The sequence below is a fragment of the Sphaeramia orbicularis genome, chromosome 12, assembly GCF_902148855.1.
Source record: "Sphaeramia orbicularis chromosome 12, fSphaOr1.1, whole genome shotgun sequence".
In the NCBI taxonomy this organism is placed as follows: Eukaryota; Metazoa; Chordata; class Actinopteri; order Kurtiformes; family Apogonidae; genus Sphaeramia; species Sphaeramia orbicularis.
In genome coordinates this window covers 43,882,719-43,909,224 of record NC_043968.1, presented here as the reverse complement: position 1 = coordinate 43,909,224, position 26,506 = coordinate 43,882,719, and the positions used below count along the sequence as shown (strand labels likewise).

Here is a 26,506-nt window from a genome sequence, read left to right as displayed (position 1 = left end):
TGAGTTCAGCCTGTTCAGATCCTGCCTTCAGAGGCCATTTGAGGATATTCTCATCGAATTTGTGTTCTAGGCCTACTTACAGATATGATCATCAGACATCTGTATTGACTGTAAATATTTTTAAAAGCACATGCAGAAATTGGAAAGTTGTGAATATTTTGCGCAACCTGACGCACATCCCCTCAGCTGTATTTGTAAAGATAAAATGCAGAATGTCTGACTTTTTGCGCATTTCTCAGCTGTGCTTTTTACGCACTGCCGCTCCTTGGTGTGTGCGCCTTTAAAAAGGTACGCGGTGCACCTTTCTTTGTGCCAGTGTGCAGTCTGGACGCGCAGGTAAAAGGGAGGAGGTTGAGTTTGGAGAGAGAGGGAACCGGTAGGAGAGGGGAGAGGACAGGAGCGCAGGGCTCCAGCTGACATTTGATACTCAGGAAGTTCAGGACGCCGCTTGGATTTCTTTTGTTTCATTGTAATTCTGCAGTCCTGCTGCGGGCAACAAGGGCTGAAGGCTTGTGTTGCCTTAACACAACTTCTAAATAGGAAAAGCTTAAAGTAATAAGAATAGATGACGGACTAAAATGTGTGGTGAGGCCGGCTTCAGTGCAGTTTGTAGACTCTGATGTGAGGCGCGGCGATGGACCCGGGGGAAGGTATGAACTACATTTTATCTTTTCAGTTCAGCTCCACTTGGACTAAATCATACTGGGTGTTGTAGTTTATAAGTAATCTTATGAATTCAGAGGAAACTTTGCCTGAAAATCAAAACCACAGAAACGAAATATCGCCAAAACTAAATTTACGCTGCATCCAAAATACCAATATGTAGCCTGTCTGATAAATACTCTGTTCTTTCAGAAAAACACTTGGTCAAATACAAATCTGTATAACTGAATCTAAAGCTCCGTATTTTTAAATCACGCACAGCCCAAACATTATTAAATTGTATTTTATTGTATTGTATTAAAATAAACCAAATACAACAATTGTAAATTAAATGTTACGCGAATAATACTTAGTAGAATAAAGATAATGCAGTTTCCCTGGTGTGTGTATAATTCCAGATAAAGGCTTGTATTTATTGTAGGCCTATGCGTTTGTTGTTTTTTTTTTTTTGTTTGTTTGTTTGTTTTGTGCTTTTTTTAAAAAATCATGATGCACCTGCTAGAAATGGAAATACATTCTATTTCATGCGTTACAGAGTCTTTATAGTAGTATAGTATTGTATTTTTATAACGTCAAAATAAGGTATTTTGGATGCAGAAAAAAAAAAACTACAGTAATAAAATAATTATAATACCAAACATTAATTGTTAGATTCAAAATATATTTAAACCCAGAGTAAATTACCCAGACTTCCTTTACATGCTCAGTAAAACAGAATGAGATTATGGGCATTTTTCGTGAGATTTTCTTCGTGTTTAAAGGCCTGTTTCTTGTGGTTGATGTCAGGTTGAATGATTGACATTGAGTTTAGGTCTTGCTTCTGGGACTTCTGAGTGATAAATCCTCCTGAAATAACCGTGAAGTTGAGGACTTGTAGACTTCCTATGCAGGCAAATGCGATTAAGTGAAGGGGCTTTGGTTCTGCTCTGAGGGTAAATTAACGATGGCACAGACAAAAGGCACTTCAGACCATGCAATGTTCACATTTCAATAACAACAATGCTTGTTTTAATTCACAGTGGGAGGAAATTATTCATGTTATTTTTAAATCACCATATATTAACTTACACAGACTGCAAGACAGCTCTATATATTGTTACAGTGTGTGTTTGTATTTCATTGCTGTGTATATTTATATTTTATTGGTGTTTTATATAAATCTATGGCTTATGTATAGAGTTACGTAGATTCTTTAAAGGTTAACAGGGAGAAAGAACTGTGGACAGTTTATTAGAAGCTGTTTCTAATTTGTTAAAAACCAAAGAAGCTATAAAAATTAAGCAATTTTTCATTATTTCAACCTCTAAATTAACAAGTAGACCAGTGGTTCCAGTTTATACAGACCAATGCAGATGGGCTTTGTATTTTGACAGCTGGCCCTGACAACACATCAAAGATGGCTTTGTATGCCATCCACCAACATAATAATTATCCAAATAATATGAATATTTACTGAGGGCTCAGAAATAAATAGTAGGTATAAATGAACAAACATTTAAAGTGTATTTTTTTTATCAAGTAAATGAATAAAACCATTTGAATGTGTTTCTGATGGTTTAAGACTATTGCATTTTCTCTGTGCCATTGTGATGACTCATGACTCTTGTATAATAACATTGCAAAGTTCTCATTAATCTCCATTTTAAGCTATAGAAAAACAAGACATAGGCACATCTTTAAAGGACACAGGTTCTTTTTCGACTTGGCTTTTTAGTGCTATTGATTTCTCCAGGAAATTGCAATGGGAGTCTTGCTCAGGGAGCCATTTGGGCGTCTGAAGAATCACTTAGTACATGGTTTGATCGCTGGAATCAATGGGAGCTCCGTTCACTGCAGGGCCCAGGGTGAGTGAGCTAATGGCTGAAGCAAGGGTGGGGCGTTTTGGGCCCTGCAGGACAGACCTGAGGACAGTTAGCCTCTGCGATTCAGATTATCCTCAGCACAAGGATGTTTTTGACAACACATGGAAGGTCAGGAGAAGGGCTGAAGGTTGTGGCTCAGCAGCTGTTTAATGTGACATCATTTTATGGACGAATTATTCAAAGTGAGCTGATCGAGTTGAGGGTCGTGTACAAAAGAATGCAGCAGGATTCTACTTTTAATTTGTTTACAAGACTAGCTGAATCTACATCTGACTCTGATGGCAGCCATTTTCTGGGATTTGAAGTTTACATATCTATATACTGTTGGTTTGCATTCAATCTTAAGACATTGAGTCAAGTGTTAACCAGGCTTTGATTGAAGAACATAGTGTCACCGCAATAAAAGAAAAAAACAGGATTCACTTTATTGAAAAAGGTACAACTGGCCTAAATAATAATTGGAATTAAAAACAAATGTGGTCAATAATTATCCTTTCTCCCTGACTGTGTATTAATTATAATCTGAAGGGATGAAGTAGATGTTTGTGTGACTCGCTGTGTGTAAGGGTCCACCTGCAGAGGAGCAGAGGAGCAGAGTATCATGTCTCTGTCATGCAGCCATGAAGTACACTGTTAGGTCACTGTAACAGCGCTAATCTACAGGGTGAATTAAAGGGTCAAGTTTAAGGTGCTTGTCAGCTTTTGAACAAGATGGTGGTTTATGGAGAGAAGACACAGAAACTAAAGACATTAACTATAATCTGTAGGCCATTTCATAAGTAATGTCTGAGGAAAAATGTACAATTTATACTTTATGAATCATTAAAATCATGGTCTGGTTCCAGCATTTATAGAAGATCTGGATAAGAGGTCATCAGTAAGGCCCCTTTCATATTTTATTTACCTGAATGCTCATTTAAAGCATCCAAAAATTTTGTTACAAAGACTAAAATCTTCCTGGCCTGTGAAAGTCAAATGATTCAGACATGGACACGCACTTGATCTGTCTTCCTACATCAGCTTTAACAAGCATTTCCTAGAAATGTAAAGAAGGCAATGTGGGTGATTAGCGGTTAACACTCAGAAGAGGATGTGTATTCACTCCAAGGATTGACTTATATTTAGTTGGTTGTCCACACTCGCACACACTAGCCTTTGACCTGTTACTCAATGCATGAATCACTCCACTGCAGCACAGTTACGATCCATCACTGCATCGCTGAGGAAGGGGGATACTCCTCTACTTCTTCTCTTCCTCTCATTTCTCTCTCCCCTTGTCTCATGTTTTCTTCCCAGGTTTCTGCTCCTCCAGGTGGCTCGTGGTCTAGTTTGCATAGTTTTACTTTGCTGGGCTGGCTAGCTGAGGTGTTGGGGTGATAAAGACTCCTGTTCTGTGTATGGCACTGGTAGAATTCACTGTGAGAGCTCACTATCAGTGAATTACCATAGGGCCATAAACAGAGCAGAGAAAGAACCACTTGATGATGATGATGCCCGTCCATAGTGGCTGACTGTGTGGGGCTCTTATTCTCCTCTCCTGTGCTTGTGGGTGTGGTGAATGTGATGTAATGTCTCTGGTGCAGTTGCATGAGCTGGGTACACTGACATCTCTCTGCCCTCATGTGTCTCTTTAACAACAGTCGCTTGCACTTGGATGCTCCATCCACTCTTCTTCTTTGCCCATTTTGGCACTAGCACATTTTTGCTTCTGTATATATACTTTGAGCAATTATGTGTAGTGCCAATATAGGACAAGACAGACTCCCATCACTGTCGTGTTGTCTGGGAATTCAATCTTCCGTATATTGTTGCATGTTGGTATTTGTCAGTATGAAATTGCCTATGACTTAACCCCAGAGGTCATGTTGTTCCTCTAGTTGTCCTGCCACTGCATAATGTGAATTTTATCCCCATTCAGCGGAGACATATTTTAGTTACATCAGTCCTATGATGCATGAAAATAACTACTGCAAGATAAGCTGATTCTGCCCTGATGCAAGTATTTCATGACATTTTCTTTACATCTCTGCATCAAAAAAATCTGCTCTCATTGTTACTCACATGAGCATTGTGCAGTTCTCTGGTGGTGTTTGGCAATGGTAGAACTCACACTGGTGAGGTAGATGGATCCGGTGGTTCTAGACTTGCCAACTACTGCTTGAGAGCATCCAGCAACAACTGAGGGCAAACCAGCCGTCCAGTCCCGAGCAGAGAAATACTGAAGGACATTTTAGTCAGTGAGTGAGTGGCTGAAGGTGGTGAAGGGTGGGGTTAGACTCTGTTCCTCCCCTGCGCACCCCAGCCTCAAAGCTCCAGTGACTATTTAAAGGGTAAACATACCATACTAAGACATATGGTATACCTGGGTCAAACTATCAGTTTAGGGAATTTAAGGACAGTCGTTTTTCGTTTTGAAATGAGGTGTATAATTACTGCAATGCTCAGAGTTTACTCAGTCTGTAAAGGCCTCCAAATCCACAGTCATGTGCACATGTAATATATCAGAAAATGTTTAATTAATATTTGTTTGTTATGAATAGGATGTGGCAGTTCTTCCCCAGAACAAGAAAGAAAATCTGCACCCAGCAATCAGCTTTTCAGTCAGTGGTCAGTGGTCCATGGAGGTTGGCTTGAACCCCAGCCCCTGTACACATGTCCAAGTGCCTAAGTGTCCTGGAGCAAGACATTGAACCACAGTTTACTGTGTGATCATGTGTGTGTTTGATAGGTGAAAGTGACACATTATAAAGTATTTGGGGTTAAATCACAGTAGAAAACATTTTACCATTTATCTCCAACACAAATGCCTGTTTTATGTCCTCTTAACTGAACTAAACATGTTCATTCTAAAGTGACATGACTTGTTAATCTTTAATATTTTGATAATTTTCATTGTACTGTTCAATTTTATCAAATGCAATGAATTGACCGAACTGAAACTATAAAATGAATATTTAGTGATGTTTGTCATATTTTATATCAACACAACTTAAATATTTCCTGTTTTGCACTGACGTTCAGAAAAGTAAAGCACTTCGGATTAATGATAGACCAAAACTGTCGTATTAATCTAGTAAAAGATCATCATCTGAGAAATTGTTTTTGCACTTGCAGCCAACATGCACTCAAGTGGAGAGAAAATGATGACTTGTTCGTGCCGTGTCAATAACCTACAAGGATAATGAATCCTTCACTTAATCAGTCTTGCCTTCAAGGTTGGTCATGTGAGTGCAGGTCTGCAGTTTGAGCCATTCTGCCTTCCACCGACCAACAGGGGGTTCCTCTCTTAGCTCTGTGGCATAATTGGCAAACCATGCGGTGTCACCTTACCCTCCTCTTTCAATGCAGTCTTTTTCCCTCCACCCTTCCCAAACGAAAAGGGTGGAGAGCGAGCAAGTCTTTCTCACATGTTGGTTTGGTTTTTCCTCTGACAGTCCATTGAAAAGCTGCTACATACTGAGCTCCATATATCTGGGTCAGGGTCTGCTAATGTAGGTGACAGGGGGATCTGGAGATTAAAACCTCTTTATCTGCCTTTGCCTAAATCCTGCTTTATAGCCTACACTTCAGCTTTAGCTAATATGATTTATATTGTTACCAGTTTCCCTCCAGGCTAGCTGTATTTGATCTACATGTACGTTGCCATTGGGGCTGTGTTGTGGTTGTGTTGCTTTGGAGCAGGTTGACCATGAAAAGAGAGAGGGTGCTTTTCGGTGTTTGAGCTTGCGGTGATGGAGACTAGTTGACATAAAAGAACTCCAGCTGTAATTAAGTGGACAACTGATTCAGGTTTCAGAAAATATCTGTTTTACAGATACCCCTGCTGACTTTATTTGCCAAGTGATTTTGTTTCTTAACTCTGCTAATTCTCTTATGTGTAACAAATAAATACTTTCAAAATTCTGATCCATTGTGTCAGACTCCCTCTAACGATCTTCTCCACAGCAAAGTGCATTGTGGGATAACTCTTGTCAATGCGAGGCCTTCTCCAGATGGACCGTGCATCTCAGGTTACACCGCATTTTTCAGAGCACCCTCTATTCCACAGCCCCCCTGGCCCCTTTCTCCATCTCTTTCTCTCTCTCTCCCTCTCTCTCTCTCTCTCTCTCTCTCTCTCTCTCACACACACACACACACACACACACACTGCTACAAATACACACTCAACTGAGTTTCCTGGGTGGGTAGAGTTGGGCTGAGACAGTGCTTCGCCTGTGTTCTAATGCTGGCTGCAGAGCATTAGTGAAATGAGATTATCATCGTTCTTACGCAGTGTCTGGCTTGGAGGTGGACAGAGGTGTGAGTTGGGAAGGTGAGGATGCCATTATTAGACTATTAGACTACATTATACTGGAGGATGCTTCATCAGCTACATGTCAGGGAGAGATGGAATGAGGTCCAGATGCATGTTGAGATGAAAAATCACTTTCAATCTCAGATGAGTGGGTTACACACAGCGAGTTATTTGATGACTGGTTGGACATTAATAAGTATCCATCTTAAAGGTACATCCATCCAGAGTCCATTTCTCTGTATGAGTGGAATGGCGTCTCAAGTTGTGGCCCAACCCTTTGCTCAGTACAAGGGATAGGAGATTATGTCTTGTAAGAGCAAGCGGGGGCTAGGACTGCAAGCAGTTTGTGTATATGTGTGTGGATATGTGGGGATGTGTGTGCGTGAGGGAGTGCAGAGGCTGGGATGCACGTATTAAGAAACGATTAGTGGAGATTAAAGCTCTGCCCTGGAGTCTGCCTGCACGACTCCAGGCAACAAGAATGACCAACCCCTCCCTCTCCACCCTGCAGTGCCCCCTGTGGAGTTGGGCCACTGAAGCCCCGGCTACATCCTTGTCAGCCGGCTGTGGAGGATCAATAGCTCTGCTGCTCTTCTGCCCACAGAGCTTCTCCCTCTGAACATATTGCCCCCAGGATGAAGCACGAGCACTCACACTGCGGACCAACTGCCTAGATTGGATGGTTTTAATGACATCCAATCAGGTTCAAAGTCAGTTGATGGATGGAGTATGTGATGATTTGAAGAGTGCACTGCGGTGTGGTGCACAATGATGTAACTTGTAATGGTGTCACGCAATGCAGCACTGAGTCCATGTAGAACGGAGCTCTGAGGCCTAGAAAAGGGCCTTGCAGGTGAATTACAGAGCCTCAGCAGTAAATACAGATGTATGCATTCCCATTCTGTAGAAATGTATGTTATATAATGCATTTATTGTATATCATGCAACTGTACAAATTGTCATTTTTATAATTATGCATGTAAATATGAAAAACAGTGTATTTGGCATTGAATAAAAGCAAATATGAACTGATGATTAATGAGACAATTTCTTCTGATGCAGTCTCTGATGTACTTTTATTTATTTCTTATTATATAAACTTCCAAGTCTGACTTTGTATCTACCGTAACATTTAGGAAAATATTTTACTTGTATTTTATCCCCAAACATTTTTCTGCTGTACAGGGACAAGACAAATGTAAGGCATCTTTCAAAATACACAATGTATACTGCTCAAAATAAGAGATATTTTATTTCATTTTATTTATTGCAGTGAAATTTAATGCAATGGAAATAAACCTAAACCGTGCATTTTTGTTATTAAAACAATTTAACAGCACAAAGACTGAATGTGAAAGCATCTTTTGAGACTACTTCTGTCTTTTCTGAATCACTGGCAATATCACAGGAATCACAGAACATTTACGATGAATGAGATGTGAGTCATTTCAAGAGAAACCTATACAGTTTTCTCTGGCTCACACAATGCTTTAATCACTCAGGTGTTTTCCAGCTACCACAAAGGGTCTGATCAAAAATGACAGGAAAGGGTACAAGCATAAAATAGGAAGAAAAATGGGATCTTCTCATCTGTGTGAATACAACCTGGTTCAGCTCTAATCTGGAGAAAGAGTGGGATATACACTGACGCCTGATAGATTAAGGCCTGAATGCTTCTCTCTGCATTCTACTCTGCAACAGAAGGGCCCTGCTAGCAAATCCCAGGCTTTAAAGCAGAGGAGGTTCGGGAGCTTATGATGTAATCATGGCCCTGTCTGTCACAACAGAGGAGGTGGGGGAGCTGTAGAGGAGAGTGTGGAGGTTAAAGGGCTTCATGGCATCATTACAGGACAATATACATGAAAATAAATGAGTATATAAAGCTTGTATGGCCTATGTCTAACTTGCATCAGGACCAGCAGAGCATGGAAAGTGTTGAAATTTTCCTGTTTCTTTTTGTCTGTTGCGCATCTGAAAACAGTCCTTCATGTTGGATTTCAAGATTGTAACTAGCAAATCTAAGAACTTTTTTTTTTTTAGCAAGTTTTAAAACTGCATTAATAAAGGTTCCGTCACCAGGGAGTAAAAACATACAAGTCACCAAGGTTAGTCTCTAAAATGTAATGCAAGATGTGTTGCACAGTGAGATTACATTTTATTTCTGAGTAGGGCATTTAGAGAGCAGTACTGAAAAATATTACGAATCTGCAATTTGTCACTGCCCTGAAATATGTCAAATTACACACTTTGTACTCATGTAAATGAAATTTAGGTAAGATTTCAATCAAAAATAAATGTGTAGCAATGACCAAGAGCCAATATACATGGTGAAAAGCAGCCAGTCTTTATTTTTTTAAATACACACATTTGGTGAAAAGTGTTACAGCTGCATCAAAAGAAGTTGTTTCAAGCCTTTTTTGTTATAAGATTTAAAGAATTGCTTTTGACATTTGTAAATCACAAATACTGAAGCTCCTGTCCAAGTGTTACCTTATTCTGACATACAAAATGGCAGACCACTAAGTGACATACAAAGGAGTTTATGTTAAGAAATAACAAGGGGTGCTCCTATCCATGCACTTAATTAATTGGATTTGGTAGACAAAATGGCTGCTTCAGGAAGTCAGCTCAGCAATCCAGCAGTAAAAAACACCTCGATCTATATCCTGAGTCTTCACAAACTGAGACATGTGCGCAGACCACAATTAAAAAACAGCTCAGGGAAAAGCACATAAGACAGAAAACTCAATGGGACATATTGTGAGGAAACTTTCTAACATGAGAAATGTCTGGGAGTGTATGAAGCTGAAATGGTGGAGGGTGCAGAGGTGAGATTTCCAATAGTGGTCGAGAATACAGGAAGCAGAGACGAGGGATTTGTGACTCTGGCACCAAATTATAAATACATCCTAAGAACATAAAAGTCAAGGAAGACCAATGAAGAAAACTCCATGATAATTACATAATCTATGTGAAGCAGTGGTGGCTTTCCTCCTGGGGTTTTTGGTTTACTTTGTCTTTAAGTAAAGGAGAACTGTAAAGAAATAAATACTAGACACTCAACTTTACAGAGCTAAAAAAAAACAAAACATGAAAGTAAATGAAAAAATACACCAAGAAAATCAATGTCTTTACATAGTAAACACAATTCACTGATAACTCTTTTCACTTCCCCTGCAGATGTACATTTAAAAATATATTTGCCATTGTACACAACTTGATGTCTTGGAAAACAGTAGGATCTCCAATCTTAAAGGTAACCATTCAGTGCCTTCTACTCCTTCCAGCGTTGAAAGTATCACTGCTCCAGAGTAACAACTTCAACCGCCTGGCCATCCAGCGTGACGGTGTTGTCTATGCGAGTGGCAACAGGTGCCATGGCAACCTGGACGGGTCGGTTGCCCTGGGCGAGACTGGTCACTACAGTCTGGTACATGCTGACCGGGATCTGGACCAAACCTGAGGAAAAGTGGAATCAGAGAGATTTGGGATTTAGAAAACCTGAGATATATGCAAACAAGGACTAAGGTTATTGAACTCTGCTGCATTGTTGTATAATTTGAGTGAAGGGGTTAGAGGGGGTGAGGTGCTGTGGAGACCTGGGACATTGGAGGTCCTCATCCTAGAAATGATGATATTATTTGAGTGTTTCCTCCATAAAGGGAAAAAAATGAGATGGGAACCTTTTTGGAGGAGATTTTATTTGCAAAGTACAGGAGAGAAGACAATATGTTTTTTGGGACTGAGCTGTGATAATGCTGTTTTTCTAAAGAAATATATTGTCATGTTTTTTTGGCGTCTTGTAAACCCACGTGGCTGAAGTGCTTGGTATGCACAACTACATAAAAGAATTTATCAATCACAACTATGGCAAGACAAGTTTTTAAAAACATTGGCTTAACGTCTGATCGGCTTTTCTGTTACTTCTTTGATATTTTGTGACGTTATGAAAATGATAAATACATGTACAGCCAGAGGTAACACGGTTCAGATTTTATGTGTGGCACCAGCAGAGCCAGGTGAAGTCGTCCATAACAGGGAGCCACCGTGTTCCACAGGTCAGCCTTTGGAGTAAATGGTCTGATTGAAGTCCTCAGCCTGCTCCCCCCAATACTCAGCTGTGTGTCTCTCTGCCTGTAGGGATTATTGCTGCAGTCACGTGGGCCTCGGCCCCACCCTGCAAGCTGTCAGTGTCATCGACAGGCAGAAAGGTCAGTGCAGGGGAGGGCTACAGAGGCTCTTACCCGCCCCCAGTACTGAGACCTACGATGGTGGACTCTGAATGCCCTCACTGCTTATGCATTCATCACAATACACAACTAAGATAAAACTCCCCTAAATTTTATATTCTAATACCCTAAATTTTTAAGGATTATGAAAATGTATATATTTTTTGGAAATCTACGTTCCAAGTTCCTCCAAATCAAATGAAGACTCTTGTTAGGTTTGCTTGTAATTTTCAGTCCTCTAAAGTGGGCTTCTGCTAAACCCACTCACTGATTGGTGACAGGGTTAAGTTGTGCTGATGCAGGTAATTATGCTGGCAGTGATTATAAAGGAGGGCTTAGGGAATGGGGCATTTGGCCTGGCACACTGATGTACGGCGCAGCACAGTTACTGAGTGAAGTGCCTCCCTCGGCCACTCGAACATTGTTATAAAGATATTAAGGGCTGTGCCTGGTGTGGCTTTGTGTATGTTGAGTGTGTGTCTGTTCACATGGCCGTGTGAGTAATGGGTCGCTACACAAGCCAATCAGCAGCGTCTGGGCCAGTGCACTTCAAACGGTGCTCTCCACTCGTGTGCAGCACTACAGTGATTAGCTAAGGTCAATAGTTGGGAGAATTACTGACTTCTGGCTCCATTCCTTGTGGAAGTGAGCTATTGCAGCCAAATGACTCTTTATGCTTTAAGATAATAAAGACAGCAGACTTTAAACCTCAATAACTTTAATGTAAACTGGTGCAAACATATAATAATGTTCTATATAAATTTTTGCATATTATTGAAGAATTGGAACTATTATTATTATTACTACAGTGAGTGCACAACAACACAATATATAATAATTGACACACAAATTCATTATACAGACAAATCAACACTTTTCATATTTGGAAAGGAGCACCTTGAGTAAAGATAATTCTCCTTAAAGAAACATTTATTTTGTTCTGTTAAAGGATCTGAGGGGCAATCCAATTTTCACTTAATATACTATTGTTTATTTCATCACCTACGATTATAATTCTAATCAGCTTTTCTCCCTTCTATGCTTTCTGTATATTTTGTCCACAGTACTTCCACTGTATATTATGTTCACAGCACATCCACCAGTATATATATGTCCATAGTGCTGCCTTATCATGTACATACTGTATAGATACTATATACTCTTCGCTTGCTGCTTATTGCACTTCTGGTTAGATGACAGCTATATTTCGTTGCCTTGTACCTGTACAATGACAAAGTTGAATCTAATTATGCTGTTCACAACATTAATGTATTAAAGTATGGAGCACTGGACTAGGACTTCCTATACCCATTGACTTGAAATATGACACAAATATTCAGTCACTAGGTGTTGACATAATAAATATCAAAACCAATATTTCTTTCATATTTAAAGGCTATTTTTTTCCGGAGTGAGAACTGAAGGAACCAGATAGCCAGTTACTTTTGGCTTAAAATGATTATTTATGTAGAAGTAGAACACTTAAAATAATCCTAATGATAAACAAACACCTGAATTCAATGTGTCCCAATACTTTGTTCATACACTTTATAAAGATGCATTACATAGAAATCTATTGATGTACTATGTTAGTGTGTACATGCGTGTGAGTGCCATGTACATAGATCAGCATGAGAACCTGGAGTTAGTGTGCTGACAGCTGGGCCAGTGATTAGACCATGGACTGATAATGGAGTGGATCAAAGCTCTTTAGAAGGGCCCCTGAGGGACCTGTCATGCCCCAGGACTAGTGTACTTCATGTATGAGTGTTTTAGAACTGTAAAGATTAGAAGAAAAGACTGACAGCTTGATTAGATATATATGCAACATAAACGTTTTATGGTTAAGTCTTCCACTTTAATAAAAACATCATCAGATCTTTAATGTGTTAGGATTAAAACTGGAATGCAAGAAATTCTGTTCATCCTCACATTGATTATAGAAAATTGGTCTTCATCAACAGACAAAAAGGCTCAATGCAGCAGTTTACTAATAGACATAAGTGAAATAGTTCAGGCTGCAAAAATAAGTGACAGGGGACACATATGAAGTCCCACAGTGTAATTCTGATTATTCATTACTGTGCTCACATCTGCATGACCTGCTCTGTTGAATGATGCCTAAATGCAGAGTGTTTTTCTGACCCAGTTTGACATATTCATATGCGTATCCCCTGATGTTACTCACTGACAAGCACTAACTCTATATCCTACTCTGAGGTCGTTCACCAAAGATGCATAAAGCACTTGTAAATGCTATCCAACGGGTACGTGAGGCTGTCATTACAAAGTGGTCCAATCCCGACAGACACACACTGTGGCAGTAGAGCATGCAGTATCATTAAAAGAAGGGGGTATTGCCAACCACATACACTCAAAAACCCACCATCTGCCACATCAGCACAGAGTAGATTAGAGTGTGGGAGTTAGAGGGGCCTCACCACAGTGCAACTGCAGGGAAGCTAACACTTAGTAACATTAATTAAATGCCATTGGCTGATTCGAACACACCCAAGAACCAATTAGTAAGGATAAGTAAAACATTTCTACAACTTAGTCTCATGTTGTATTTTCATTTATAACTAAAATGTGTTTCAAAGAAATGTCTCTATAACTGTTACTTGACTTATTGTTTCAGTTGACTTACTGCCTACAGCAAAGTAGTAGTAAACTAGTAAAGTAAAAAAGTAGGTGTTGCAGATTTTAAACTGATGATGTAATTTCACACTGAAAATGGGGTTTAACCCAGACTGAAGTGGAAACTGAAATGAGAACAATATAGACATCAAAATCATGTAATGTTACACATGTAGACTCAAGAGTGTCCATTTTATGCGAACAAGGGAGTAACTGTAATGAAATTAAATTATATAAAAGCTCAAAACTCAGCTCTCATGCCCTTGTAAAGAAACTGGGTGAATGAAAAGAGTTAGACTGTGACCTTATTCTTTGGTCTGACAAAGTAGAGTGTCAACATTTTCATCTAGGCCTGGATTTATGACGATGGACAGAAAAGAGACAGACCCTATGCACATACTGCCTTTGGAGTTGTTGTTTGCATGTGCTGTTGCTCGTATCATGATGAGTGAACATGTACCTGTGGCATCCTGTACCCCTGCCAACGCCCCGACAGCAGCTGCTGTTTCTGCCAGGACAATCTGCCCTCCACCTTGTAGAGTGGCCTCTGCCAACGTTGCAACAGCATGAGCTGCTGCCTCACTGCAACACACACACAGTCATCAGTTATAGTAGACAACATGCTAAAAAAACAGGTATATAATATTTTATGAGCACAAAATTTAGAATGAGATGAGATAAATGTACATATGGCACACCACAGCCTGCTCGCACAAGCAAGGGTTATTAGAGAGATGTGGGGTGAAGAGCTAGGAGTGTATGAGCTGTAAGAGGCTTTTCTTGTCTGGACTTATGGAGAATCTGTCACATCTCCCTAAAGACCAGGTGCTGTGGGTCTAACAAAGCAGTTTTATTAACCAGATCTATCCAGTGGAATTACCACGAGCCAATTACCACACCAGCTTCGTTATGAACAAATGGAAATGTTCACAGCTTGGTCATAATCACATCTGAGACAGAAATACAGATGGACAGATAAAGAGGCTGAGGACAGTAATTCTGCATTCACACTGTAGTTTTGTTGTTTAGGAGACAATGCCAGGTTTAGCTGCAGACTCAGCCCTGGTGACAGTAACTGTATATTGATTTTTTTGCTGACTGACATGTGGGAAAAATATCTATCACTCATAGATGATTTTTGAGTTGCCCATTGATGATTATGTCACATAATAGGTTTTTGTCATATTTTTTCACAATACTGACACAGGAAAACAAGGAGAGTCAAGAAGGCTCTTTTGTTCTTCTGGAGCTGGAAAGTCAATGCAAAATGTTCCAGAGCCTGTGGAGTGAGAGCCCAGAGTCACTGAGCACAGGTAAACAGGGGACAGGAAGGAGGACTCAGGTGGGTGCAGGTAACAAGCCCCTATGGGACATACCCATACACAACTAAAATTATTGCCTTGACACCACCGCAGTAAAAAACCTGCATACATCTCAGCATCTCGCTAAAGAATCACATCAAAGACATTTTAATGAAAATGAAAACCCATAGCTAGCTAATGCCCTGCACCTTTACCATGCTTCTGTAGAGTTGGATGAGTATTTTTTTTTTCTCGACATGGTGATTTCACATAATGTAATAATAATATCTTGCAGACACTGCACCCTCTACAGACTAACACATCAGATCCTGTTTGTGGTCCCTTCTGAATATAAATGTGACTGATTTCCCTCCAGGAAACAGTTCACAAATAACAACTCCTATGCATGGCCTTATTACTCAGGTCAATGCAGTTTTGCTATTTTGTTGATTGTGCAATAACATCATTGAGGACCATTACCATTATTTTTCAGAAAGCTTACTACAGCAATGCAGGATACAATTTTCTAAGAATATTTTATTTATGGGTTAAAAGAGTACATTTAAAAGTGTATGTTTAGTGCTATAACAATAATCCTATACCTGCTTACTCTCGCCACTCAACAAAAGTGTTTTTTAACAAATAACAGGATTGGAGTAGGCACATGGAAATACGTGGCTCCCTGCCAGTTTAATGGTTGTGTAACTTGCAGGCTTCCTCTATGTAGCTTCAGGTTAATTAATTAGATGCTGAAAAAGAAGGAGAGGTGGTTCATTCTCATCTCCAGAGGGACTTCAGTGACCTGTTGTGACAGTTGCCCCATTCTCATCCAACTGGTAGAGCGGCCTGTGCAATTAAGACGGCCCTTATTTTTTGTAGTATTTGATAGCTCCACTTCCCATTTGAAAACTATTGAGCATTGTATAAATTAACACAAGCGTGCACAAATTATGCATTTAAAAAGATTTTTCACTGATATCTTGAGATGGTAACAGTTCCCTTTTTATCAATTGTGCGATATTACAAGTAAGACTAGAGGATGTTAAATTATAACATATTCCAATACTTTACAGTAGTTGCAGGTATGGTTGTAAAGCCACCCAAAGAACAGTTCTGTGAAATACAAACACTTTGCTCATCATCACCTGTTGAGTGCCATTGTGACGGTGGCCCCAGGCTGAATCTCCTGACTTGCTGCAACAGCAGCTTCAGCCAGTGATGCTACTGCCTGTGTGGCTTCTGACGCCTGGGTGGTTTGGATTGTCATCTCTCCACCTTGGAGTGTGGCCCAGTTCTGCTCCACCTGCACAGAAATAAAATACAGTCTCATACAGAAATGAACCAAGGAACAAAAGTGAAAGTAATGAAGAATGTGCATGTGTAAAAACAAAAGCTGTTATTGTTTGTTGTTGGCTCATGTTGCGGTGCTGAAAGGACAGCTCCCATGAAGTGCACTTTACACAATATTTTGCTCAGATTTCATTTTCATGCCTTACTAACAATGATTTCTGCTCCTCCTGTTGCATCTATTAACTGACCTTTGCTTCCCTTTAGGAAAGAAAGGTGCCACTGAGTCCAGCATAGTCACGCTATATATATGGAAATAATATAACGTGCGTATATGTGTTCATTTCAAGAACAATGTGTATAGTTCGTATAATTGAAAAGCACTCTTTAAACAGTTAGAGTGTGAAAAAAGATTTCCATGTGTTTGCTATTGTGTGTTACCTCTCCATCAGTTACAGTGGAGTAGTTGACCTGTGTCACTGTCACACCAGGCAACTCTGACGCATCTGCCAGAGTAGCAACTGTGTGGCCTGTGCCAACCTGAGGGGAACATGGAGTCATGAAAAATAAAGTCAAACATCACAGCCCAAAACAAAATGCGATTTTGTCTTGGAAAAAGTGGCATCTTGTGAATACACAACAACTAAAAAAAATACCTGTATAAGCGAGACTGTTCCGTCTGGGTTATTGATGGTTTGTACTACAGTCTGTGATGGCACTAGATGAGCTATACTCTGTGCAGCAGTTAGGTGGTGCTGGGTGGTGGTTGCCTGGTTTATTTGCTGGTCTTCAAAAGCATACAACAAATCCTCTCGGCCATGCTGCTTGTAGCAGTTTTTGACAATTGTCCGAAGTGCTTGCGTCCAAGACACCTGTTGAGGTAACATTTTAGATTAATAAATGCAAATATTTTATAAACTCTAAACTGGAGGACTGTTAACCTTTAATGATTATCTACTGATAATTACAGATAATGTTCTCTTTCCACTAATGGCTAAGATACAGTTCTTTGTATTCATAAAGTACTTCAGCTCATCAAATACAATTTAAGACAGAAATAGAGGAGGATTGAAGAATTATACATGAACTATCATCTAAGTCAGAAGTCAGAAGGCCAAGTACAAGAAACAAAATATACAGTACCGAAAAAAAACTATTAAGAGCAATTCTATCAAATTAACTTGAACAATCTCTGCAGATGTTAAAATACAAGACAAAATAATTGCCTTCAATGGCACTAAATAGTCTTAAAAGTAGATCCATCTCTGTAGCCAGTCCCTGTAAAATAAAACTATAATTTGCACTCATTAAGACAGAATTGAGAGAAATTTGAAGTTCGAATCAGCTTAGCATTCTTAAGAAGACACAGAATTTGTTTGTCTACAACAGCATTGATTCTGTGGCACATTTTAACTTTTGACTCCATACATGGGAAAGAAGGGGAAAGAGACTCCCAGCATAACTAAACAAACCCCCATCATTACACCAGTAGTTTTCTCACCCTTTGCTTTTGCTCCTCTGTGCGAACATCACTGCGAACGTTGGCCCATGGGATGTCCTCAGGCCACCACACTGGCTTACAGCTCTCCTTACCCCAGCCAGGCTTCCCTCGACCCGTTGAGTACTTCAGCATCTCTGGGATAAACGCTCGCAACTGGGCCTGCATCAAGGAACAGATGCATGAAAAAAAAAACAAAAAAACAAACAGATGATAAGAGAGACTGATATTCAAGGCTGGAAATGCTGCATTGTCTTAGTCACAAACACACAAGATCACGCGCCCTTGAGCAGGAGGTGTGTATTGATCGGGCACCTGCTGCTGCTGGATGCTGAGGTGGTCATGGCCTACAAATAGAAACAGTCTTTCTAAAAGGAGAACAATGTGCTCATGTTTATTAATAGACCAATCTATGGCTGTGGCTCCAGCCTGATGTGTCAGACAGACACCATAGGAACATCAAGAGAGATCCAGCACAGGTCAGCTGTCAAACTGTCCCAGCAAAGGCTCCAGTACACTCAACTTGGGTAATAACAAGGACAACCTAGTCAATATTGTTAAAAAGAAAATCAATGTCTGACAAAAACATTAGATTAACTTTGATTACATGTGATGTGTGCTATCAACTTGTGTAGAGACTCAAGTCATTATACCATTATTGTGTATGGCCCGAATCAATGAGTGCTTGTCCACTATGTATCAATGTACCATCTGCAGATAATGAAGTAAAGGGACCAAGCTTCTGCAGAGCCGGTCATTAAAACTAAAAAAAGATATTCTGTTAATGTGCACTGATTACTGTGTGTCGAAGTTGAGAGACCAGCACTCAAACGGGCTGCTTATTTTCTGTGTAAATGGGGTTTGGTGCTGTAAGGAAGTACAAATTAAACTAAGCCAGATAACCCAAAGAAAGCCTAAACAAGTACAACTTACACTGTAATACTTTGTCATTTAATCTACTACTGACCCGATGTTTACAGAGTGCTCCAAAGCAGGGAGGGAGATTGGTGGTGGTCTTAATCTAATTTGTATAGTCAAAACAAGTGAGTGAGAGAGTGGCACGCATACCTGCTTACCACAACGTCAACACTTCCAAAACATGCATACACTCACTGACAGCCTGGGTGGGGTTTAGTGCCAATGTCCTCAGTGTCCTGGTAATATGCAAGCATCACCAGGGGATTATATTGCACAATGAGGCACTGCAGCGTCTGCCTGCCTTGACATCATGGGCTAAATTTGGTTCCGGGAGAAATAAATCCCTCCCTCCCCCCCACCAACCCCATTTTCTAACTAACCATCACAAACCACCTATGTTCAGTTCCTACATGCATCACACAAAAAGATAAGACAAAGTGGATCATGATTGAATATGGACATTATGTTATCTCATTAGTTTGGAAACAACACAACTACATCTACTGTCTGCAGTGAAGCTGCCTGAATTCAGGTCATTTGGATAAGCCACAGAGACAAGAAGATGCTTACATTTTAACCTGTGGTTTGTCTAAACATGAATGTATGTGGATGCATATAAGCAAGGCCAGATGGCCTAATTACAGTGGCAAGTGAGTTAAGTGGCATGCTGTACTCACATCCACTACACCACCCCCCATGTCCTAATCCTCTAAGCAATAGTCCAATCAGCATTTAGGAAGGCAGATATGTTGCTTGGTCCCTTGTCCTAACAAGGCTAGCAGGTAATTATGGGCTCAGGCTAGACCCAGGATCACCTGCTGCAGATGCTCTGTATATCAGGTCTGGCCAAGGCCTGGGCCTCTGCCTGTGTCACTAAACTTCAAGCAGGATGTCACTCAAAATCTACTGCAGATGACGGAATAGAAAATTAAGTTCTCCGTACATGTTTCAAGAGACCTGGTTCTGCAGGAGCCACCTTTCCTCACTTCATACTTGTCATTCCCGAGGTTCAATATTCATTTCTAGGCCGACTAGACAACATCCTGTCTCAAACACACAATACACACATACCTCTAAAACACCACCCCCACACCTCTCCACCTAGTTTGGTGTAGCTGAGTGAGGCAACAGGCTACTCATGATAATCTCATCCTACAACCTGCAGAAAAACAAGCACCAACTAACACCTGCCCTCTGAGGACTCATCTGGCCCTGGGATTGGTTAGAGTGCTCCCTGGGTTGAGGCCGGTCTCTGAGGGATGCTGTCATACTGGCTACTCTGACGATGATCTAGAGAATGCGTCAGCAGCACTGGGGTGGCTGAGTAAACAAGCTGGGTTCCCTAGAGTGAGCAGAGGACTCAGGCTGCCAATGGTACTGCTAATGTGGCAGTGAAAGGTCGACCAGGAGCAGTCTACTCTGCACATCCATGCTTACACTGCTCACTGATTCCATAAATGGTTAGGCACAGGGAGGAGATGGCTTGTTTTCAAATGCAGACACTACTGATGCATTAGGTAAAAGCATGGCCTTCAAGTTCTTCCACTGATGGTGCCTGTGCTTTAACATAAATATGCTGATGTTACGTTTTCATTCAAATGAACCAAAATGATCTAGTGTCAATACATACACTAGTTCTTCTCTTGTAATTTGTTGCCAATTGGTGCCCTCTGCTGGGAGTATCAAACCATTTTTACCAGAGGAATACTTGTAATGATGAATTTCCAAGACCCACTGAAAGTCTACATGTTAATAGATATTCAAGGGGAGAGAATTTGGAGTCCAGCTCTACCTGTGTCATCTTGTCCACAGAAACAGGGATGCCATCGATGGTGAGAGGGGGCAGCTCTGAGGCCAGTTCTCCGCCAGCAGGAGCATGTTCTGCCAGTGCATTCTCCAGGTCCTCCAACATCATGCTCTTATATTTCCTCACCTTGGGGACATTAAAACAAAATAATACTGTTTAGGTTTAGGGCTGGTAATATGTATTTAGGTTTATGCAATTACAGTAAAGGAATAAAATATTATTAACTACTAATTTTCACTGGCATATAGTCACCTGCCAAAGTGATTTGTTTTTGTTGCCTTAACATGAGCTGGTGGTCTACAAAGAGAGCAGGTTGATTACACCAATAGGCTATGTTTCTACAGTATTTCTACTGTTTTACTCCAAGTGGTATCCAGGTATATTACTATCACTTACTACTTTATGACTAAACCTTGGCTACAACAAGAGGTGTGGATTTTTTGTGGCCAGTATGGGTCAGGGGTAAGTGAGGGCAGAGTGGTGCAATCTCCAATTTATCACTATATATAACATACATCCTTTTTTGCTTATAGAGTGACCAGAGAATACAAAAATATGAATTGATTATTTCTAGCAAAGAGCAAAATAAATTATAAAGTATAGATTGGTGCTAACAAATGTATTGTACAACTTACCACATTCTCTAGAGGAGCAGCACCAAATACTTTAAACACAGGGTTTGGTTTAGATGGAGAGATACACAACACTATGGCCTGCTGCCCCACTCTGGTGGTATATTCATCTAATGTTGCACGTAGTTTCCTGTAAACATAAATCATTTCAGTTTGAATGAAGGATGATCAAGGGCAGATGAGTTGTGAGGAAGTTTGGTTTGTTGTTAATTAAAGTTCACCTTAGTAGACGGGTCTGTTGCCTCTTGCGGATGGAGGGATTGGATTCAAAGATGTGAGGTCTCTTTCTTTTCTTACCAGTTGCCACAGCAGCGGCTGCTGCCATGCCAACTGGCCCTGAGAGAAGGAAAAAGCAGATCTGACTTTTAACAAGCTTTCAACAAACTGGTGATCAAATTATATAATATACAGTAGATTGTGTCTGAATACTCCTCAACACTGCCGCTGTAGTTGCTCCCAGTAACTGAGCTTAAGATACTTGCTTTTTAGTTCATTTAATTGTGTGTTTTTATTTAGGAATATGCAGTCTTAAATGAAACTGAATTTACAATGAATGTCAAAACAGAAAATGAACAGAAACTGCAAAGAGGAAGTAATGTCAGAGGGATACAAAGTCCTCATAGTAGTTTACTGGCGCCATCTGCAGTTCAATTAGAAGCATTACATTTGCTGGGGACAATCATCTCAAACTATTCACAGACATTGCTGAAATAAATGATGATCATAACAATGTAAACAATGACAAATGTAGATCCTTAAAACAGAGCAAAAGTACTGTCACTTTAATAGTTTAATACACTCATGATGTGCTGAACATTTCATATGCTACATGTCCAGCACTGATTCAACTGATTCCCTCTCTAGGTAAATAAAGCTCAGTTGTTATGCTTTTGCTGGACTCACCTGCGGCAGCCAGGTGGGCAGTGACCTCATCAGTCCCAGCCGAATTGAGGATGTCTGTGTCGTCATAAGGGTCATCATCTGGTGAGGATGTGGAGTCTTCCTCAGCGCTCAACATGGATGTTTCAGTAAAGGTGGCCACATGTACCTATACAAAGCCATGATCCAGACAGAATAAATTTGAGAAGTAAATGCAAAGAATTAATTTCCAAATGAGACACTGAACAGGTAAATTACACAATAAACTTATTAGTAAAGGATGAATGAGTCTTTTTGTTTGTACACTTTAATGATAACTGTGGTTAGAGGTGCACCTGCTGGACCTGTTGACTCACGGCGTTGGCCTCGATTGTGGTCATGTGTTCTGTCTGGTGAACGGTGTGCTCCTCCATGACTGTCCACCTCGTCTACACAGCTGGATCCACTGTAAAATGACTGAGAAAAGTGAATATGAAAATGCTGTGAGATATCAAATAAGGTTTAAACAAAATTGTGTATTTCACTTAACCCACAGCTGCATATTGTACACAGGGTTTCTACAAGTTAAGACTTTTTAAGACCATTTTAAGACTACTTAGAACATAATTTAATGCCCATTTCATGGCCATACTGGCAAAAATGTGTGACTCCTAGAATTTAGGGAAATATATTTATTTACTCCAACACCTTGAGTCATTTCTCACCGGAGGCTGCAAAATTTGTGATAATCGGTTCTAATTTCAACACAAATTGTCAGGTTGGAACAGAGTAGACTAATGTTATACCTTCAGTGCAGCTTGGACATTTAAACACAACACAGTGAACATGTTTATGGGAACATAACTTAAGACCCACCATATCAAACTTAATACCTTTTAAAGGCTTTTTAAAGGTATTAAATGCAGATTTGTAAATTCAAGATTTTAAGACTTTTTAAGACCCTGTGGGAACCCTTTGTACAGTATATAGATTAGAATAGAATTGTCTTGATTACTGACGTAACAAATATGCACACGTCAATTTATATACACAAGAAATGTTACACATTATTATCATCACATTAGTGCATCATCATATCATACCAATCATGAACCCCCCCAAAATACCGCATAAGCTAAATCAGTATAGTTAAAGCTGAGTATGGTCTATTATAATCAAATTTTATTAACACAAGTACACCAAAAATGCATATATTAATTCATGAAAGGCCTACAACCAGGCATTTTAAGAAATTTAATCTATAAACTTCGACCTACACAGCTGTCACCCTCATCATTCATGTCATTTTTAAAACACCATCTGGTACATTAGTACATCTATCAGGCACACTGTTTATCATTGACTAAAGATACACTAATAGTGTAAAGACATGCTCGTTGAGAAATGAATTATATATTTCTATTATCTTTTTCATCGTCTCTGAGCAAAATGACTGCAGTGCTGCTGTTCTGCCTGTAGAGGGCTAAATACTGCATTATTATAGTGTAATACTACTGTATATCAACATTGAAGAAAATGCATTATCTGCCTTCCTATTATGTTAATCACTGGATTAGTGGTAACATATCAAGATATGCATTTAATGTTCATTGATTAACAAATTATTTTATTTTTTATTTAGTCACACAATCCTTAGTCACACAATCTGTGAAAAATATTGTTTCAGACCAAGGTGTAAAGCTGGGGGGGGGGAAATCATGACTGGAAATAGTTTTTAGAAGCTAACGGTCAAAACGGAGTTACAGCGTGATTGAGTGCATGTTTAATGGTAAACACTGTAGGGAGTAGTACAGTCTGGCCAGAGGATTACAGTGAATTACACAACAGGCTCATTTACACACCTAAGTGTCAAACTTATATACAGCTCAATGGATTCATGCTTTTTGTATGAACCCATCTACTGAGTTTATATCCAGTCATCCACCTTATTTCACCTGACAGAGGATTGACAATTTTTATTTACTTCAAATAAACTAGTGAATTATGAATGACACTGGAAACGGCCAGCAAACCTAAATATCCCCCAACTGATATATCTGAAGTTTTCTTTCAGCTGTAGACATATCAATGAGGTGCAGCCCTTGTCTGCCCTCAGCACCTGGATAAGCTGATGATAAATCGACAGGACACACAAATGCTTGCACAGCTCAACAGCATTATTGCATGATTATATCCAGGGCCTGAAATAAGTCTGATTTCCAAAGGCATCTCTTAAGCTGATCAGACAGTTGGCATTAACTAGGCAACATTTTGCAAAAGCGTCATTGTGCTGTAATGTTATCCCGCTTGCCGGTCGGTTGACAACAACTGCACAACTAAGCTAGGCTAGCTATGTCCTACATTTGGCTAACTAGCAAGCTAGCAAACCAATTGGCGGTTTAGCATTGACCACAAAAATTAATATTAACTGTAACCGAGACGAGTAGCTGTCTTAGTGCCAGACACTAAAAAAATATTAATTCAGTGTTCAGTGAAAGTGTTATTCCATGTACTGCAGCAGCTAGCATGAAACCCGCGCAATATGAAACAAAACAGAGCACCGACAGGCCCTACGGCCTGCGTCTCGTCCACAGCTATTCTATTCTGTCTGAGCTTGTTGTCGATAGGCGCTTAGGACACGATAGCTCCCAAAAAGGCAGAGATGTATCAGAACCCTGTCCCAGTCAACATCTAAACAATCTGCATCGTTCACCCCGACGCTGCCGGGTTCGATGATGCGGCTGCGCCGGGGCTGAAATAGATGGAGATTGCGCGGTAGGGCACTAACCTCAGAGCGGCTGCGCTACTTCGGGCCTGCGCCGTACAGCGGGGATGGAGCCGAGCTGTAATGGAGGACAGAGGGAGCAAACACCGCGATCAGACTGTATACAACACTGATCTGCACTGATGACGCCTTCAAGTGCCCCCGCTTAGCTCCCACCTCCCAGTGTCACCACAGACTGATCTAACAAACCTGCATTCTGAGGCTGAACAGACAGGCTAAAGAACAGGGAATCTTAATGAGCACAGATTTATATGGTTAGTGATGATATGTCTTTGTTAATGGATAATTTTGAAATGTTTTTCAGAATTTTGGTGTCAAAACTAAAATGAGAATTGTACTTAAACAGTCTGACTAGAAGCTAACATGAACTTTCGAAAAAAGTAAATAGAAAAAAAAAAAAAAGTTTAGGGAATTTTCGTTTGGGTGCTAACATAGATATCTATGCACACTCTACATAGATAATTTGCTCATTCCTGTATGTTTTTATGTTAGGCCATCTATTATTATTATTATTATTATTATTATTATTATTATTATTATTATTATTATTATTATTATTATATTAATTATTTCAACTTTTTAACTTAGGACTACTTTTAAAATGTATACATTGTCCTGTCAAAATGGAGCATGAATAGGCGTCTGATGTTATTGTTCGTGTTGTGTTTATGCGTATTTTTGTTCGGTCAAGTATCTCTTGTCGTTAATGTACTTGAACAATGCAGTTACAATGCAGTCCTCCGATCAAAAACATTGTTGTTAAGATAAGGATTCAGCTGCTGACACATTTTCAACAATTAACAACTAGGTAGATGAGACTCATTGCTGTGTATCCTAAAATGACCGCCATCATATATGCATATTTAAAAAAAAAAAAAAAATATGGGGAAAAATCAATTTCATTCGATGCCGTTCAACCGTCTTCAATATTTCCTACATTCAGTGAATGCGCCATAAAACCTGCGAAACCACGCCCCCTTCCACAGACACAGTGAGGTGCTGCAGTTACACTCAGATCAAGGATTGTTACCCGAAATACTCAGCTCATAGGACTGAACAATAAATAAATTCAAAAAAATTTAGGCAACAATTAATAACAAATGCGCCAGTAAGCAAAGTTTGTGTATTTAATTTTAAAAAGCTGATGTTTTTATAGGGAAATTTTGACTAAACAAGGTCTCAGGCCTTGTTCCATAAGAGACACCTGTGGACTACTTTCTGTTAAACCTGAGGTCAGTTCTAAGAAATGTCTGGATTTTTCAATTAATGTTCAAGGAGTCTATCTAGTATAAAATTTTAAAAGCAATGTTTTGGAATTATTAAAGGAAGAGGGAAGACTTTTACAGGTAATTTAATTGTTCTGCTTATGTTAACTTGATTTGTACTGCAGATAGATACAGATGCATAAAAATGGATTTCTACAACATTAGGTAATAGGGGAGACTAGGTATGATATGTAACTTTGAGCAAGGTGAAAACAGGTCAAGTTTCCACCTCTAGTTTTAACATTATATATTGAACTTTTCCTCTCTGGGGCCTCCAGACATGAGTGAATCCTGGTAGACTTCCATGTTAAAATGCTTTACAGCAGAAACAAACTTGTTCACAGCCTGGTTCACCAAAGGTTTGGTCTCTGTTGTTAATTTCCCCCTCCATGACAACTGCATGGGTGGCAAATTTTATATAACTCACACTTTTTGGTCATATTTAAGGATAAGATATGATATTCCTTTAT

The 26,506-nt window shown here is 39.8% G+C and overlaps 1 protein-coding gene and 1 long non-coding RNA gene across 6 annotated transcripts; one reads left to right on the top strand and one right to left on the bottom strand.

The window, feature by feature from the left end:
- On the top strand, nt 1-8,181 carry LOC115429680 (uncharacterized). The gene is made up of 2 exons (XR_003936821.1): nt 1-650; nt 7,331-8,181. It is a non-coding gene; the product is annotated as an uncharacterized LOC115429680 (long non-coding RNA).
- Nucleotides 8,182-8,329: 148 nt separating this feature from the next.
- nrf1 (nuclear respiratory factor 1) lies at nt 8,330-24,869 on the bottom strand. Of its 5 annotated transcripts, none has more exons than XM_030149320.1 (12): nt 24,775-24,869; nt 22,343-22,463; nt 22,032-22,176; nt 21,350-21,464; nt 21,132-21,258; nt 20,482-20,622; nt 17,775-17,933; nt 16,930-17,145; nt 16,715-16,813; nt 16,132-16,289; nt 14,146-14,267; nt 8,330-10,278 (listed from the first exon to the last, which is right to left on the bottom strand). In XM_030149320.1, the coding sequence occupies exons 2-12, from the start codon at nt 22,418-22,420 to the stop codon at nt 10,118-10,120; spliced, it is 1,521 nt and encodes a 506-aa protein (XP_030005180.1). In that variant the 5' UTR covers nt 22,421-22,463; nt 24,775-24,869; the 3' UTR covers nt 8,330-10,117. The 5 variants fall into 5 exon arrangements, with proteins under 5 accessions (XP_030005180.1, XP_030005183.1, XP_030005184.1 ...); XM_030149323.1 differs by having other exon boundaries at nt 22,352-22,463; XM_030149324.1 differs by having other exon boundaries at nt 22,364-22,463.
- Nucleotides 24,870-26,506: the final 1,637 nt, after the last annotated feature.

Coding starts and splice junctions, on each gene's coding strand:
- nrf1 (XM_030149320.1), bottom strand. CDS start 22,420: ATGGAGGAGCACACCGTTCACCAGACAGAACACATGACCACAATCGAG. Junction 21,259..21,349: donor CAACAGACCCGTCTACTAAG/GTGAACTTTAAT, acceptor TTATGTTTACAG/GAAACTACGTGCAACATTAG. Junction 10,279..14,145: donor AGGGGTACAGGATGCCACAG/GTACATGTTCAC, acceptor ACTTTTCCTCAG/GTTTGGTCCAGATCCCGGTC.